At 42.6% G+C, this 18,334-nt stretch overlaps 1 protein-coding gene across 1 annotated transcript in view; it reads left to right on the top strand.

Annotated features, from left to right (window-relative positions):
- The window catches only part of LOC136610196 (adhesion G protein-coupled receptor E1-like), a 135,528-nt gene that overhangs the window by 63,686 nt on the left and 53,508 nt on the right, over nucleotides 1-18,334 (top strand). The window contains exons 3-4 of the mRNA XM_066589437.1: nucleotides 4,722-4,901; nucleotides 5,632-5,724. Coding sequence (XP_066445534.1) covers nucleotides 4,722-4,901; nucleotides 5,632-5,724 — 273 coding nt within the window. The remainder of the gene's footprint in view (nucleotides 1-4,721; nucleotides 4,902-5,631; nucleotides 5,725-18,334) is intronic.

Here is an 18,334-nt window from a genome sequence, read left to right as displayed (position 1 = left end):
TCAGCATTTGTAGGATTTGACGTAATGGACTCTTGATGCCTAAAGAAATTGCAAAGAGAAGCAAAAGATGCATAGAAAACAACAGAAAAGGCAGGATTTATTGTCTGCGTATTCGTGGGGGACATGAAAAGTTCGCCTGAAATTAATCAAACTTCCATTCTGGGGGGCTTATATAGTCGTACTCAAGATGTACGAAAAGGAGAGTTATTTCCTGTATTTAAAGTTCAAATAGTAACTAAGTATGGTTCAGACGGAACCAAGAGTTGTGGACCTTGGATGATCTTGTTCCGGAGGAGTTTTGAGTGTCGTCAGGTAGCGCAATATTCCATGCTGCGAGGGTCTTATTTCCTTCTTGAGGAGATGAAATTATATGGAGCGAGCCCTCTTTGTGGATAAGCAGTTTCGTTGGAAAGCTCCACTTATATAGGATTTTATTTGCCGGTAATGCAGATGTAATAGGGGCAAAAGCTCTTCTTGCTTGGATAGTTGCTTGAGAGAGGTCTGAGAACATTTGAATTTTTGAGAAAGGGGCGGGGAGAGAGCCTGTCTTCCGTGTTGCCGCCATCATGGCTTCTTTTACATGAAAAAAGTGCACTCTCACAATAACGTCTCTCGGTATTTCTGCTGGAAGATACTTTGGTTTAGGGAGCCTGTGGGCTCTGTCTATGACTCGTTCGGATTCTGGAATATCCGGAAGAATGGCGCAAATAAGTTTTGAGAGGAAATCTTTTAGGTTGGGTTGGGTGATATTTTCTGGGATTCCTCGGAGTTTTATATTATTACGCCTGTTTCTATCTTCTAGGTCGGCGAGCTTGTTTTTAATGGCTGAAACTTCATCTTTCAAGGTGTAATGAGAGTCAATTAAATTGTTATGGGAGGAAGTCAATTCCTCCATCTTATGTTCCAGATGGTCGGTGCGGTCACCAAGTTCTTTTATAGATGAATTAACGGAGGTTGACAATAGATTAAAGTCATTTTGCATCGACTTCCTGAGGGCAACTACTATGTTTTTAATAAAGAGCTCAGAGGCAGGTTGATCTGTGGATGGGAGATTTATAATTGGGTCTTCTATCAAAGTTAGACTGGTGTCAGGAGGAGAAAGAGAAGACACTCTAGGAAAAATAAAATGAATACGGCTCGTAGAATGTGGCGCTACAAAAGCAAACCTTTAAGAAAAAAAAAATGTTTTACATTTACGAAAATAGCAAAACATAAAAACCTGTATAAACTTGGTATCGCCGGGATCGTGCTGACTCAAAGAATAATGTTATCACACTATTTTTTCTGCACGCTAAACGCCGTAAAAATGAAATTCAAAAAACAAATGGCAGGATTTCTTTTTTTCCCCCAATCTCCCTACAAAAGTTATGCAATACATTATATATACCCAAAAATGATGCCATCAAAAAGTACAACCTGTCCTGCAAAAAACAAGCCCTCATATGGCTGTGTCAATGGAAAAATGAAAAGTTATGGCTCTTGGAACGCGACTGGAAAATTAGTTGAAATTACATGATTAGACGATTTAAAAAATCTGCCCTGGTGGGTCAGACAGGGTGGTAGGAAACCCGCCACTGAAGGGGTTAAAAGGTATCATATCCACAAGATACATGGTTTCTCTTACTGAGAATAGTCACATTTTGCTCTACTGGCTAACTCAGTACTACACTTTTTTCATTTTAGGTGTGATTTTGCATGCACAAAATTTGTGCACGCCATATGCAGAGAATAGAGGCAATTGATTTCAATAGGTTCGCTCACAGTTCCAGGGGCGTACCTAAGGGCTCAGGGGCCCGGGTGCAAAAGTTCAGCTCGGGGCCCCCCCTTGGACCTCCACTCCACACTCCCCCGTACCCATACCTAGATTGTGCTGCATACATGATCTGCCCCTTGGCGTAATTTTTCCAAACATGACGCATTTCCTGCACATGAACATTTGTTTGTAGCCCCACAGGCCACTCTCGCAAACACTGCTTTTTACTGCTATTAGCGCGATGTCCCGAGTGCCGTACTAACCGCGGTACAACACTCTCATAGATTTTAATGAGCTTACTTAAACCTGCGCTCGAACACGGTGTTTCTAATGCTGTGATTTTCGAGAGCTGTCTGTTCTATTTTTGCGTTGTCGTGGTTTTTAACACACCTCCTCACAACAATTGGGGGGGAGCATTAAAAAGCGCCGTCAGACGCTGTAACCTGTGATCAAAAACGCTGCTCGAAATCCTGGTAAAAATGCCACAATTTCAAACTGTGTGTTCTGAACACATGTCTATCTATCTATCTATCTATATACTATCTATCTATCTATCTATCTATCTATCTATCTATCTATCTATCTATCTATCTATCTATCTATCTATCTATCCCATATCTATCTATATACTATCTATCCCATATCCATCTAGATACTATCTATCTATCTCATATCTATCTAGATACTATCTATCCCATATCCATCTAGATACTATCTATCCCATATCCATCTAGATACTATCTATCCCATATCCATCTAGATACTATCTATCCCATATCCATCTAGATACTATCTATCCCATATCCATCTAGATACTATCTATCCCATATCCATCTAGATACTATCTATCTATCTATCCCATATCTATTTATATACTATATACCTATCCCATATCTATCTATATACTATATACCTATCCCATATCTATCTATATACTATATATCCGCTATCTGTATACTATCTATCTATCTATCTATTCATCCATCTATCTATACACTATCTATCTATCTATACACTATCTATCCCATATCTATCTATATACTATCTATCTATCTCATATGAGACAGATGGTATATAGATAGCAGATAGATAGTATATAGATAGATGGATGAATAGATAGATAGTATATAGATAGATATGGGATAGATAGTATATAGATAGATATGGGATAGATAGATAGATAGATAGTATATAGATAGCAGATAGATAGATAGTATACAGATAGCAGATAGATAGTATATAGATAGCAGATAGATAGTATATAGATAGATGGATGAATAGATAGTATTTGGATAGATATGGGATAGATAAATAGTATATAGATAGGTATGGGATAGATAGTAGATAGATAGATAGATAGATAGATAGATAGATAGCAGATAGATAGTATATAGATAGCAGATAGCAGATAGATAGATAGATAGTATATAGATAGATAGATAGATAGTATATAGATAGATAGATAGTATATAGATAGCAGATAGATAGATAGTATATAGATAGCAGATAGAGAGATAGATAGATAGTATATAGATAGATATGGGATAGATAGATAGATAGATAGATAGATAGATAGATAGGATATAGAAAGCTAGATACAAGTATATAGATAGTATATAGATAAAGGAGGGAGACAGACAGACACACACACATATGCACTTACCCCAGGGCCTGGTCCACTTCTCTTGCATGTGACAGCAGCAGCAAGCCAGCAACTCAGAAGCTTCCCGTTCAGCAGGAAGCAGGGGGCAGCACATGATCACTGTGCTCTGCCGCCCCATGTGACTTCTTCCCTCCTCCCCTGCCGTCCCATGTGACTTCCTCCATCCTCCCCTGCCGGCCCATGTGACTTCCTCCATCCTCCCCTGCCGGCCCATGTGAGTACTTCCCTCCTCCTCCCTGCTCTGCCGAGCCTTCCTCTCACGCTGACCGTTCCGGCTGCCGCATGGTGAGAATTTTGCTGCAGTCAGAACGGCCAGCGATTAATGCCCTAAATGTGCATGTTGGTATTGCAGAGGGCTGCCTCGGGGCCCCCTGAGCACATGGGCCGGGTCGCCATGGCGACCCCAGCACCCCCTGACGCTACGCCTATGCACAGTTCCTTTTTTGCACTCGCATTTCACGCGCGCAAAAGAAACATAGCATGCTCTACTTTTGTGTTAATTTATGCACTAAAAGTCCCCAAGTCTATGAGGGTTGCACAAATACGTGAACGATGCGCAATATGCTGGAATTCCACTGGAAAAACAACACATCTGGAACTCACTAAGCTAAATAGCCATTTAAATCTGGCATGGTCGTGTCATTAGTGCAAAAAAAACATTCCCTGAAGCCACAGGTAGTACAGAAAAAGACGCCAATACTCACATAAAAAAGACTCGTTCTCGGTGCAAATACATTGAGCTGAGTTGGATGCTATTATGCCTACATCCATGTGAATGAGTTCTTATTGACTTGAGCATATCTCCCATCTGTGTGTTGTCTGTATTTCACACTGACACATTATAGCCTATGAGACAATTCACATGGACGAGTTTTCACACGGATGGAAGGTCTATGTGAAACAAATCCCTGCATGTCCTACTATAGTCCATGTCACGGATGATAGTAGAGCATGCAATGTGCCCTGTTCATGCAGATTAGACACAGCACAGATGCAGTAAGTGTCCATGTGCTGACTGATAAAAGTTGCTCCCAAGATTCTCAGATGCAACTTGCACTTACCTGTGTGAATAAGCCCTTAAATTTCAGTTGGAGGGGGGAGGGGGGGGGGGGGGTGCCAAACTGGATATTTTGCCCCGGATGCAGGAAAACATAGCTACACCTCTGGTGGATGAATACAATGTGGGAGAGGCATGCTATAAAATCACTATATGTAGAGATCATATTCTAGAGGCGGCCATTACTGTATATACAATGTACTTCCTGTGATGTTACAGATAACTTCTTGTTGAATGCTCTTTACTAGGAATTCGTTACCTGCCTCCTGAAGCCGCTCATTTTCCTAAGTGTGATCCATCTCTGAATGAATGTCCAGCTAATGCCTCCTGCGAGGAAACAATCGAGGGCTACTACTGTGCCTGTAACAACAACTTCTTCAATGTCAAGGACAAGATGACCATCACTTACCCGGGTGGAGAGTGTCTTGGTAATGTGCGCTATCTTACCCCATGCCTTGTTTTATTACATATGCACTGAATTAGGTTGTTTCTAAGGTCCAATTATTGTGTCGTAAGTTGGGACCAATTTTTGCCTCCATGAACTGCTGTTGGGCCCCAATGCAAAATCTGTCACAGGGCCCCACCTACCATGTGCCATCTATAGTACTGGTGTCTTTCAGCACCCTTACATAGTACGGCCCAAGTGCGAATACTTTCTCAGCACCTTCTCACCATAATTTTTCTCTCAAGCATTTCACTTGCGAAATAAAAGTGACATGCTCTATAGGAGTGCGCAAATGCACACACATGTACACATGGGTATGCGGAAAACACTGTGCATACCTGCGAACACCAGCACCTAATTTGATTGAATAGCCATTTAAATTAGGGTGGTGGTGATTGTCCCTTCCATGTCAACAAGCGGTACATGTGCAAATGGACACAGTATTCGCGCAGGCATGCACCCTAAACGCCCCCCCTTCACAGTGCAAATACGTAGTGCTGGAGCAAGTGTTTTTGCGCTTTCGCTCGTATGAAGCGGCCCTAAAGAAAGTCTTGAGGATGGAAAGGCCTCACTATGGCATAAAAGAGTGCCAAAGAAGTTGTTCAAAAAATAAATCCCCTTTAAGTGCAAAATGATCTTATTGTCTTTTTTCTGAGCATTTAATCTGTAAATTTTTCCATGACTCCAACTGATCCTTATGTATTATTCTACAGAGAATTGTAGTGCGGAAGAGAACACCTCCCCATGTGCCTGTAGACGTGGATATGTCCTTAGGTTAAATGAAAATGGACTCTATATATGTATAGGTAAGTATCCGGTCAGAAGGTGGCAATATGTTTGGATTTAAGTGTAAGAAACCCTTGGATCAAGTGAACAATGAATCACATTCCTTCGACTCCAGTAGGGTCTATTTACAAACACGACCCAATATGGTATTACCAAAATAATTCTTGTACATTAAAAAACCCTTGATGAGCACACTTGTATTTGTTTGGTTCAGCTGAGCTATGGAACTCTTATAGCTCACTAGTTTGACCTCATTAACATAATGATTCACTTACTTCGATAAAAAAAAACAACAAATACTAACCCTCCACTACCGTTTCAATACTTTGGGTTCCACACCTGTACTTCCTGGTCACAGTAATTGTCTGCAGAGGTCACATGACCCTGTTGAGAGACTGGCAGGGGATCCGAAATGTGCCATTTTGGGAATAGTGGGGGATTGGTTAACCCCTTAGTGACCAAGCCTTTTGTGCCTTAATGAGCAGGCCAAATTTTGGAAATCTGACATGTCTCACGTTGACATAGAATAACTCTGTAAAGGTTTGGATATCCAAGTAATTCTGACATTGTTTTTCCACCACATTTTGTACTTCATTTAGGTGGTAAATATAGACCGATAGAATTTGTGTATGATTATTAAAAGCGCCAAAATTGGGACAATTTTGAAAACATTGTCATTTTGTCACATTTTCAACTGCAATGTCTCAAATATGTGCAAACATACTGTACAATTTTTGATTAGATATATATTTCAATCTGTTTACTTTATTCTGGAAGCACATTGAAAAAACTGTCTTTTTTAACCATTTAGGAGATGTACAAATTTAACATTAGTTATTAAATTTTGAGGAACCTTTTGTTTACCTACTCCAAGCCAAGATTGCAAAGGCTTAAAGGGGTCAGAATGATAGATATGCCCACAAATTCCCCCATTTTAAAAGCTACACCCTTTAATATATTCACTGAGGGGGGGTCATGATTACTTTGACCCCAGAGTTTTTTTTCACGAGTTAATGCAATTTAGAGATGAAAAAATAAAATTTCATATTTTAAAGACAGTCTTTTATTCTACAGTGCACATGAAAATGAGGGTTTGAACCCCAAAATACATACACCTGTTCGTCCTGTGTTCAGAAACATACCCATTGGGGCCTTAATATTATGTCTGTATGTCCAACAGGGCCCAAACCGTAAGAAGCAGCCTGTGACTTTCAGAACAAACATTTTGCTTGAAGGTGTTTTAGGCCCCATTTCCCACTTTTAGAGCCCTCGAGCTTTCAAAATGACAGAGAAACCCCACAAATGACTCCATTTTGAAAACTAGACCCCTTAACGAGTTCATCTAGGGGAGGTACTGCGTATTTTGAACCCACAGTTTTTTAATGAATCTATGCAAAGCAGAAGGAAAAAAATACGATTTTCATTTTTTTGGCAATTGTGTCATTTTAAAAACTTTTTTTTATACAGCACACATATGAATAAAATTTGACTCCCTAAAAATACCCCCCCCTCTTCCTTTTTAGCATTCCCTAAATCTTAGCTAAATGTAATTTTGTAAACTGTGTGGTATGTCTGAAATCAGAGGTCATTACGGAGGCCGGGTTGGGATGAGCACATGGGGCAATAAAACCAGGTTTGCTTCCTCCTCCAATGCTTACTGCAAACCTGAGAATTTTTTGGGGGGGTATTTCTTGACCTCAGTGGCAGGGATGGGGTGTGAAAAGTGGCGCTCTGTGAGGCTTCCGAAGCTTGCTGAGGTGCGGCGGTTTCACACAGAAGGTGTTCAACAAGCTGCTCCTAGAACTGCAGGAAAGCGAGCGTTCCCGGGGACTTCTCGTAAATTACATTGTCATTACAGGTAGTGATCTGAATAATGCCGAGCTCACACGGCCATATGTGAAATCCGCTTGTGGAGCTGCAGCTGATCCCAACTGTGACGCCGGCCGTAGCCTTGTATACGGCCGCGCAATGTACTGCGCATAACTGCGTTCTCACAAAGTCAGTCATGTGCAGTACACCTTTTTTTGTTTATATTTGCTGCTCTGTTGCTTAGCGATGATGCGGGTACTAGCTGCACGTACACAACATAGTTGAGTATGGGCTGTGGGTATATCAGTGACCATAGAGCACAATGGGCTTTATATCGCAGATATCTACGGTAAAATAGAACATGCTACATTGTGGTTTCTGCGAGTGTATTACGTAATTCTGAGGGGAATTCGGATAATGACGATAATATTAATGGGAACTGCATACAGTGGTCCATGGTGACATCTCCCTGCTCTTGGCTACTCACGCTAGCCGGGAACATGGAGATTTTAAATCTCCTGGGCTCCCGGCTTTCTGTGTATGCTCCCAACATTTAATGTCTGGAAGGACCAGAACAGCGTGAGACATCGCGAAGGACAGATGTTAGGACTGGCAGGGGCAGATGGACATGAGATCCCTAAGCCAGCCCTCTCCCTTGTCCCTACCTACTTGTACTCCTGGGCTAGGCCCCAGGATGACAACTGGGTGACTGTCCCTGCGCTGCACTAGTGACAGGAACCCCAAACAAGGAGAGACAGGGAGACCAGCAGGTGAGCACTGCATAGCTTACTAGAGGCAACAACTAAGCAGACCAGAGAGTAGACGTGAAACAAGCAGGGTCAAACCAAAAAACATGTGCAGAGTACAGGGAGGCAAAACAGAGGCAGAGTCAAATGAAAGGCCGAAGTAGAACACACAGAAGTCCAGTCAATAATGCAGGTGTAGGCAGACAAGTAAAAAACAAACACTGGCAACCAGAGTCTGGTCCAGCAAGGTATATATGCAGAAATCCCTGCCCAGAGGGGGGTTAAGTCACATGACTACCAGGGGGAGTCATAAAGCCACCTCCCCCCCGCCGGCGTGCACCAGCCACTGCAACCAACCACCAGAGTGGGGCAACCCCGGACAGAGCCACCAGCCCGGGCCCCCACAGCACCAGGACGAACATCCCACACCAACCGAACCCGCGCACCCCCGTGGTAACCCCATATCTAACAACAGAGGTGAGTAATTTCAGCTCCCCTTATGGATACGATTAGTGAGGGGAGCTGAAACTCTATCTTTTTTTAAAATTTGGACTGCCAAAATGACAGAGAACCCCCATAAAAGGACCCCATTTTGAAAATAAGACTCCTTTACAAATTCATCTAGGGGTGTACTAAGTATTTTTACCCTACAATTTTTGAATAAATCGAAGCAAAGTAGTAGGAAAAAATTACAATTTTCATTTTTTTGGCAATTGTGTCAATTTAAAAACTGTTTATTTCATACAGCACACATGAATGAAGACTTTTACCCGAAAATGGATACCCCTGTTTGTGTCGTGTTCATAAACATACCCATTGTAGCCCTAATCTACTTATAGGACACATGGTTAGGCCTATAATGGAAGGAGCACCCGCTGGATTTCAGGGTACAACTCAATACATTTCAGGCTCCATAGCACACTTGTAGAACCATTGAGCAGCCAAACAATAAAAAAACTCCCACAAATGACCCAGTTTTGAAAACGAATTCATCTAGAGTTGTACTGTGTATTTTGACCCCACAGTATTTGAATGAATCTAAGCAAAGCAGAAGGAAAACAATTACGATTTTCATTTTTTTGCAATTGTGTCAATTTAAAAACAGTTTTTTTTTGTACAGTGTACATAGGAATGAAGACGTTCACCCCAAAATGAATACCCCTGTTTGTCCCGTGTTCAGAAACATACCCATGGTGGCCCTAATCTACTTACAGGACACATGGCTAGGCCTATAATGAAGGGAACACCCGTTGGATTGCAGGGCACAACTGAATAAACTCCAGGCCACATTACTCACTTGTCCAGAAAAAAATTTGATTTCCTAGAAAATAATCCTTTTTTTTCAGTGAGCATAAAAACTATCACTCGATCGCTGCCTTCTTGTTCTGTGTAAACGCTCCCCGCTCATCGCTTTACAAAGAAGGTCAAGCACTGAGCGAAAAGCCCACGATCCAGGAATAAGTCTTTCAGTGTAAGCGCTCTGCACCAGCGCTAACGACCTTAGCGGTGATATCAGTCATTTAAACAACTTTGGACCTGTGTAAAAGGGACATACGTGGCCACCAGGACTTGGGGTCCTCATAATGAAGGGTTTTCTCTGAATTGTAATGCTCTCAGCCGCATGCTATGCAAGGAACTCCATCACAACCCCATTCACCAGCACAGTGGATTGCTGGGATTACCTGTGTGCAGGGAATAAACCCAAGAGTCCTCCATCCCTTTATCCTTGTGATCGGCAGTGGTCCGCAATTAGAACATTATGGTTTATCTTATCTATTGATTGATACTGAATCAGCCACCCAAAATATTAATTTTTGCAATATACACATTTTTTAAAAAAACTATAAATTTTTAGTTTTTGGAATAGTTCCCTCCCAGGGAGCGCAATTATTATTTTTTGAACATCTTTTTATTACTTTTTTTTTACAGCATTTTGTCAGCATATCAAAATTTAAGTAAGATACTACATGTTCGGTGAAAGCCTCGCAGGGCCAGCATTTTGTTAACATATGTGAGTTCGGTCTTGCAAGACTGATATTCCTATGGTAGTTATGAAAACAAAAGAACAATTTCTTAATGCTTGTAACTTCTAAGGCCAGTCTCACACGGGCCATCGTGGTTTTGCCGCAAGCAAAAAATTGCATTTTTGTTTGCTGCGATTTTTGAGCATCAGCGATGGTTTTTTTGGAGAGTAATCTTGTATCGCATCGCTGCCGCCCGCAATAAAATTGCACAATTTTTTTAATGGCAAAAGTCAATGGGACTTTTTAATGTTTACATTGCATCACAACGCATGTTTCTTGTGTTGCGATGTCATTACAAAAAGCCTCCATAGGTAAACATGGAAGATAAAATAAAACACACATCGCAGAAAGATAGAGCACACTGTGATTTTTTTTACCTCTCAACATCGCATCAGTAAAAACATCGCTGATGGGAAGGAAACCATTGTGAATCATTGGTTGCCTAAACTGCTCTGATTTTATCGCACGTGTGAAACCACCCTAAACCAGAACTAAACCTTCATCTTTCATTAAAAAAAGTTAAAAAATGTAAGTAAGAGAGGGAAAGAAAAAAAAGTGGAAAGGAGAGGTAGAGGGGAGAGGAAATGGATATCACTTCAGGAGAACCTGTCTCTTTACTCAATGCCACTACTTTCTCTATCGCCCATTGTGGGGAGTCTTAACCTGCACACGGACCCCTTCAAGTCTTCCCTGAGATACCACGATGTGTATTGAAAAGGCATCACTATATTTGCTATATCTAAATCTGTGGAGTGAGAAATCAAGAAAGGTTTCCATTTCCTGAAGAATTTTTTTGCTCCTCCTTCTTCATGTCTTCCTGCCTCTATGCGATCAAATCCCATCAAACCTTTGAGATGTGTAAACTGGAGTCCTGGGCCTACTTTATTCCTACTGGATGTTTCAATTGGGATTCCCCTTCATTCAAGATAAGTTCAGGCTTGAATACACGATGTCGATAAAAGACGTGAGAGACCAGGCAAATCAAGGTACAGGGACCACAGGGACCATGTTTTAAAGGTACTCCTCCATATTATTGTTTCTCATTGCCGATATTTTTTATAAATCATCATCCTGGAGATTCTATTGATGACTGGTTTGATTTGAAGAGATGTATTTAGCCATTGTAAAGCAATGGCTGCCCGTCGATATGAAGTCACAGCAGTGATGCCATCGTTCTAAAGATAATGATTAGAGATGAGCAAGCACCAAAATACTTGGGTGCTTGAGTCAAACTTTTCGTAAGGCTCGAGAGCTCGTTTCGAGTAATGAACCCCATTGAAGTCAATGGGGGACTCGAGTATTTTTGTATGGGACTGATGCTCCGCATAGGTGATGACTTGTGAAACACCAGAAAACATCAGAAAGTCATGAAAAGACCACAGAAATGGATAGGGAAGGGCAGGGGCAGCATGCATGGCTGCATCTGAAGCTCCCAGGTTCCACTATTAAGCCAAAATGGGGGCAAGAATCTGGCGGTCACCCCCCCAACAATTTCCTTGGGACAAACCCTCATTAGCAAGGCACATGCACTGGCACATCTTAGCCAAGCACCACACTACCTGCAACCAAGGACAATCACTGCCTGCGGGTGACACCGCTGCCTCTTCTCCTGGGTTACATGCTGTATCCAGCGCACACAAAAGTTTCCCAGCGCAGCGTTCAGCTGCCCTCATGCCACACGCTCGCTTCATAGCCACACCACCCTCATGTCTATTTATAAGTGCGTACTGGATGAGGAGTAACCGGAGGCGCACACTACAGAGGGTTGGCAGGGCCAGGCAGCGACCCTCTTTGAAAGTGTGGGCGATAGCCCACGATGCTGTTGAGAATTGATGAGAAATTGACGTACGATCATCGTTCCAATCCCGTGCCATCTACATCACAAAATTGTCAGGAGCAGCAAACGTGGGCATAAAGGGGACTCGGGTGCCAGCACTTCTACACATCTCCACAATGCAGCAATACTCTGTGTGGGAAGCACGTGAGTGAGCCCTGGGTCAGGCTCGGTCCCAGACTCCACCTTGTGTGACTCAAGGTGCCGCGAGTTACATAGCAATGGGAAATCCATGTGTCCCCACACACTTCATTCTGTGAAGGTGTCAGATAGCCCAACACCGCAATGGGAAGTATTTGAGTTCCTTGGGCTCGCCTCTTCTGTCAGTGCACAAAGATGGTATTACACAAGAAGAAATCAGAGTGCCCAAACATGGCAGGGTTTCACCCCGCCAAGGACCTCGGCCCACATTTCTAACCTAGTCAGTCAGTGTATTTGTGCTAGACAGGTAAAACACCGCAATGGGAATTCTTTGTGCACTGACAGCATAGGCGAGCCCCTGGAACCCAAGGAAAGCAGTACACATAAAGAAATCAGAGAGCCCAAACATGGCAGTTTCACCCTGCCAAGGACCTCGGCCTCGGCTCACACCCTCATTAATCATGGGCATAAAGCGGACTCTAATGCTAGTGCAGCTGTGAACGTCTCATTAATGCAGTAATGCTCCTTTTGTTTGGCCCAAACCAGTGTCTCAGATAACTGTGGTAACACGAGAGAAAATACATGTTGCCCAGCGGTGATCCTCAGACCCCAAGCAGGAGGAGGAGGGGGCATAATAAGGCCAAGAAATCATGACCGAGGTAAGACCCGCAATACTCTGTGTGGGAAGTACGTGAGCGGGCCCTGGGTCAGGCTCGGTCCCAGCCTTCACCTTGTGTGACCCAAGGTGCCGTGAGTTAAATAGCTATGGGAAATCCATAGGTCCCCACACACTTCATTCTGTGTAGGTGTCAGATAGCTCAACACCGCAATGGGTAGTCTTTGAGTTCCTTGGGCTCGCCTAAGCTGTGGGTGCACAAAGATGGTATTACGCAGGAAGAAATCAAAGTGTATCTGTGCCAGACAGGTAAAACACTGTGATGGGAAGTCTTTGTACACTCACAGCATAGGCGAACCCCAGTATAATTTCTGTAGCAAGAGTATAGGCGGACCCCAGTCACATTTCTCTAGCAAGGGTATAGGCAGACCCCAGTAACATTTCTGTTGCAAAAGTATAGGCGAACCCCTCAAACCATTCAGTAGAAACTGCATAGGCGGACACCAGTAACATTTCTGTAGCAAAAGTATAGGCAGACCCCTGTAACATTTCTATAGCAAAAGTAGAGGCGGACCCCAGTAATATTTCTGTAGCAAAAGTATAGGTGAACTCCTTAAACCATTCAGTAGAAACTGCATAGGCGAACCCCAGTAACATTTCTGTAGCAAAAGTATAGGCGAACCCCTCAAACCATTCAGTAGAACCTGCATAGGCAGACCCCAGTAACATTTCTGTAGCAAGAGTATAAGCGGACCCCAGTAACATTTCTATAGTAAAAGTATAGGCAGACCCCTGTAACATTTCTGTAGCAAGAGTATAGACTGACCCCAGTAACATTTCTATAGCAAGAGTATAGGCGGACCCAAGTAACATTTCTGAAGCAAAAGTATACGGAGACCCCAATAACATTTCTGTAGCAAAAGTATAGGCAGACCCCAGTAACATTTCTGCAGCAAAAGTATAGGGAGACCCCAGTAACATTTCTTTATCAAGAGTATAGGCGGACCCCAGTAACATTTCTGTAGCAAAAGTATACGCGAACTCCTCAAACCATTCAGTAGAAACTGCATAGGCGAACCCCAGTAACATTTCTGTAGCAAAAGTATAGGCAGACCCAGTAACACTTCTGTAGCAAGCGTATAGGGAGACCCAAGTAACATATCTGTAGCAAAAGTATAGTCGAACCCCAGTAACATTTCTATAGCAACAGTACAGGCGAACCCCAGTAACATTTCTGTAGCAAAAGTATAGGCAGACCCCAGTAACATTCCTGTAGCAAAAGTATAGGCGAACACCTCAAACCATTCAGTAGAAACTGCATAGGCGGACCCCAGTAACATTTCTGTAGCAAGAGTATAAGCGGACCCCAGTAACATTTCTGTAGCAAAAGTATAGGGAGACCCCAGTAACATTTCTGTAGCAAAAGTATAGGGAGACCCCAGTAACATTTCTGTAGCATGAGTATAGGCGGACTGCAGTAACATTTCTGTAGCAAAAGTATAGGCAGACCCCTGTAACATTTCTGTAGCAAGCGTATAGCGAGACCCCAAGTAACATATCTGTAGCAAGAGTATAAGCGGACCCCAATAACATTTCTATAGCAAAAGTATAGGCAGACCATTGTAACATTTCTGTAGCAAGAGTATAAACGGACCCCAGTAACATTTCTATAGCAAGAGTATAGGAGGACCCAAGTAACATTTCTGAAGCAAAAGTATACGGAGACCCCAATAACATTTCTGTAGCAAAAGTATAGGCAGACCCCAGTAACATTTCTGCAGCAAAAGTATAGGGAGACCCCAGTAACATTTCTGTAGCAAAAATATAGGCGGACCCCAGTAACATTTCTGTAGCAAAAGTATAGGGATACCCCAGTAACATTTCTTTATCAAGAGTATAGGCGGACCCCAGTAACATTTCTGTAGCAAAAGTATAGGGAGACCCCAGTAACATTTCTGTAGCAAAAGTATAGGTGAACCCCTGTAACATTTCTATAGCAAGAGTATAGGCAAACCCCAGTAACATTTCTGAAGCAAAAGTATAGGGATACCCTAGTAACATTTCTTTATCAAGTGTATAGGCGGACCCCAGTAACGTTTCTGTAGCAAAAGTATAGGCGAACCCCTCAAACCATTCAGTAGAAACTGCATAGGCGAACCCCAGTAACATTTCTGTAGCAAAAGTATAGGGATACCCTAGTAACATTTCTTTATCAAGTGTATAGGCGGACCCCAGTAACATTTCCGTAGCAAAAGTATAGGGATACCCTAGTAACATTTCTTTATCAAGAGTATAGGCGGACCCCAGTAACGTTTCTGTAGCAAAAGTATACGCAAACTCCTCAAACCATTCAGTAGAAACTGCATTGGCGAACCCCAGTAACATTTCTGTAGCAAAAGTATAGGCAGACCCAGTATCACTTCTGTAGCAAGCGTATAGGGAGACCCAAGTAACATATCTGTAGCAAAAGTATAGTCGAACCCCAGTAACATTTCTATAGCAACAGTACAGGCGAACCCCAGTAACATTTCTGTAGCAAAAGTATAGGGAGACCCCAGTAACATTACTGTAGCAAAAGTATAGGCGAACACCTCAAACCATTCAGTAGAAACTGCATAGACGGACCCCAGTAACATTTCTGTAGCAAGAGTATAAGCGGACCCCAGTAACATTTCTGTAGCAAAAGTATAGGGAGACCCCAGTAACATTTCTGTAGCATGAGTATAGGCGGACTCCAGTAACATTTCTGTAGCAAAAGTATAGGCAGACCCCTGTAACATTTCTGTAGCAAGCGTATAGGGAGACCCCAAGTAACATATCTGTAGCAAGAGTATAAGCGGACCCCAATAACATTTCTATAGCAAAAGTATAGGCAGACCATTGTAACATTTCTGTAGCAAGAGTATAAACGGACCCCAGTAACATTTCTATAGCAAGAATATAGGAGGACCCAAGTAACATTTCTGAAGCAAAAGTATACGGAGACCCCAATAACATTTCTGTAGCAAAAGTATAGGCAGACCCCAGTAACATTTCTGCAGCAAAAGTATAGGGAGACCCCAGTAACATTTCTTTATCAAGTGTATAGGCAGACCCCAGTAACGTTTCTGTAGCAAAAGTATACGCGAACTCCTCAAACCATTCAGTAGAAACTGCATAGGCGAACCCCAGTAACATTTCTGTAGCAAAAGTATAGGCAGACCCAGTAACACTTCTGTAGCAAGAGTATAGGCAGACCCAGTATCACTTCTGTAGCAAGCGTATAGGGAGACCCAAGTAACATATCTGTAGCAAAAGTATAGTCGAACCCCAGTAACATTTCTATAGCAACAGTACAGGCGAACCCCAGTAACATTTCTGTAGCAAAAGTATAGGGAGACCCCAGTAACATTACTGTAGCAAAAGTATAGGCGAACACCTCAAACCATTCAGTAGAAACTGCATAGACGGACCCCAGTAACATTTCTGTAGCAAGAGTATAAGCGGACCCCAGTAACATTTCTGTAGCAAAAGTATAGGGAGACCCCAGTAACATTTCTGTAGCATGAGTATAGGCGGACTCCAGTAACATTTCTGTAGCAAAAGTATAGGCAGACCCCTGTAACATTTCTGTAGCAAGCGTATAGGGAGACCCCAAGTAACATATCTGTAGCAAGAGTATAAGCGGACCCCAATAACATTTCTATAGCAAAAGTATAGGCAGACCATTGTAACATTTCTGTAGCAAGAGTATAAACGGACCCCAGTAACATTTCTATAGCAAGAATATAGGAGGACCCAAGTAACATTTCTGAAGCAAAAGTATACGGAGACCCCAATAACATTTCTGTAGCAAAAGTATAGGCAGACCCCAGTAACATTTCTGCAGCAAAAGTATAGGGAGACCCCAGTAACATTTCTTTATCAAGTGTATAGGCAGACCCCAGTAACGTTTCTGTAGCAAAAGTATACGCGAACTCCTCAAACCATTCAGTAGAAACTGCATAGGCGAACCCCAGTAACATTTCTGTAGCAAAAGTATAGGCAGACCCAGTAACACTTCTGTAGCAAGAGTATAGGCAGACCCCAGTAACATTTCTGTAGCAAAAGTATAGGCGGACCCCAGTAACATTTCTTTATCAAGAGTATAGGCGGACCCCAGTAACATTTCTGTAGCAAAAGTATAGGTGAACCCCTGTAACATTTCTGTAGCAAAAGTATTGGTGAACCCCTGTAACATTTCTATAGCAAGAGTATAGGCAAACCCCAGTAACATTTCTGAAGCAAAAGTATAGGGATACCCTAGTAACATTTCTTTATCAAGTGTATAGGCGGACCCCAGTAACGTTTCTGTAGCAAAAGTATAGGCGAACTCCTCAAACCATTCAGTAGAAACTGCTTATAGTAACAGTATAAGCGAACCCCAGTAACATTTCTATAGCAAGAGTATAGGCGAACCCCAGTGACATTTCTGTAGCAAAAGTACAGGGAGACCCCTGTAATATTTCTGTAGCAAAAGTATAGGCGAACCCCACAAACCATTTAGTAGAAACTGCATAGGCGGACCCCAGTAACATTTTTTGTAGCAAAAGTCTAGGCAGACCTTTGTAACATTTCTGTAGCAAGGGTGTGGGCGAACCCCTGAAACATTGGTGTACCAAGAGTGCAGGGAAGGCTGGAAAAATTAGTTAGATAACAGTTTAGGCGAGGGGCAGAAAAATTGGTGTACCAAGAGTACAAGTGTACCACTGAAAAATTGCTCAACCGTGAGGGCAGGTGAAACCCATAAACATTTTTTTAAAGCTACAGCTCGCTGTTGCTTAATTTGTAACAGAGCCTGGAGGCAGCCCTGTGAAAAAAATTATTTCATGTTGAAGTTTCAATGCTTCAGTTAGAAATGTAGAAATATTGTTTGACAAAGGTTATATGAGCCTTTTGGGCCGCAGAAAGATTGGCAGTTCAGCGTGATAGCATGCTGTTTTAGGAGGAGGAGTAGGAGGAGGAGTAATAATATCCGAGAGTGATTGACAAAGCTAATTCCCCCTTTTTTTGTGGTGATAGAGGATGCATTTTTCTCCTGTTGCAGTGAAAAGAATTATTAGGTTCCTCCTCTTTCCGCCAGTGAAGAAGAGAAGTCTGGTGAAATGTTGTATGGAGCAGAGGCATCACAAAGGACGGTGGTACGATCGGCTACGTACTCCCTCACCATCTTTTTACAGTGCTCCTTCCGACTCAGCCTTGACTGGGGAGCGGTGACACAGTCTTGCTGGGGAGCCATAAAGCTGGCAAAGGCTTTGGAGAGTGTTCCCCTGCCTGCGCTGGACATGCAGCCTGATCTCCACGCCTCCCCTTCTACGTGGCCCTCTGAACTGCGCCTTCTGCCACTAGCACTGTCAGATGGGAACTTTAGCATCACTTTTTCCACCAGGGCCCTGTGGTATTGCATCACTCTCGTACCCCTTTCCTCTTCGGGAATGAGAG

This window comes from Eleutherodactylus coqui, chromosome 2 (genome assembly GCF_035609145.1).
Source record: "Eleutherodactylus coqui strain aEleCoq1 chromosome 2, aEleCoq1.hap1, whole genome shotgun sequence".
Classification (NCBI taxonomy): Eukaryota; Metazoa; Chordata; class Amphibia; order Anura; family Eleutherodactylidae; genus Eleutherodactylus; species Eleutherodactylus coqui.
The sequence above is the reverse complement of the archived record's forward strand: the minus strand, read 5'-3'. Positions and strand labels throughout refer to the sequence as shown.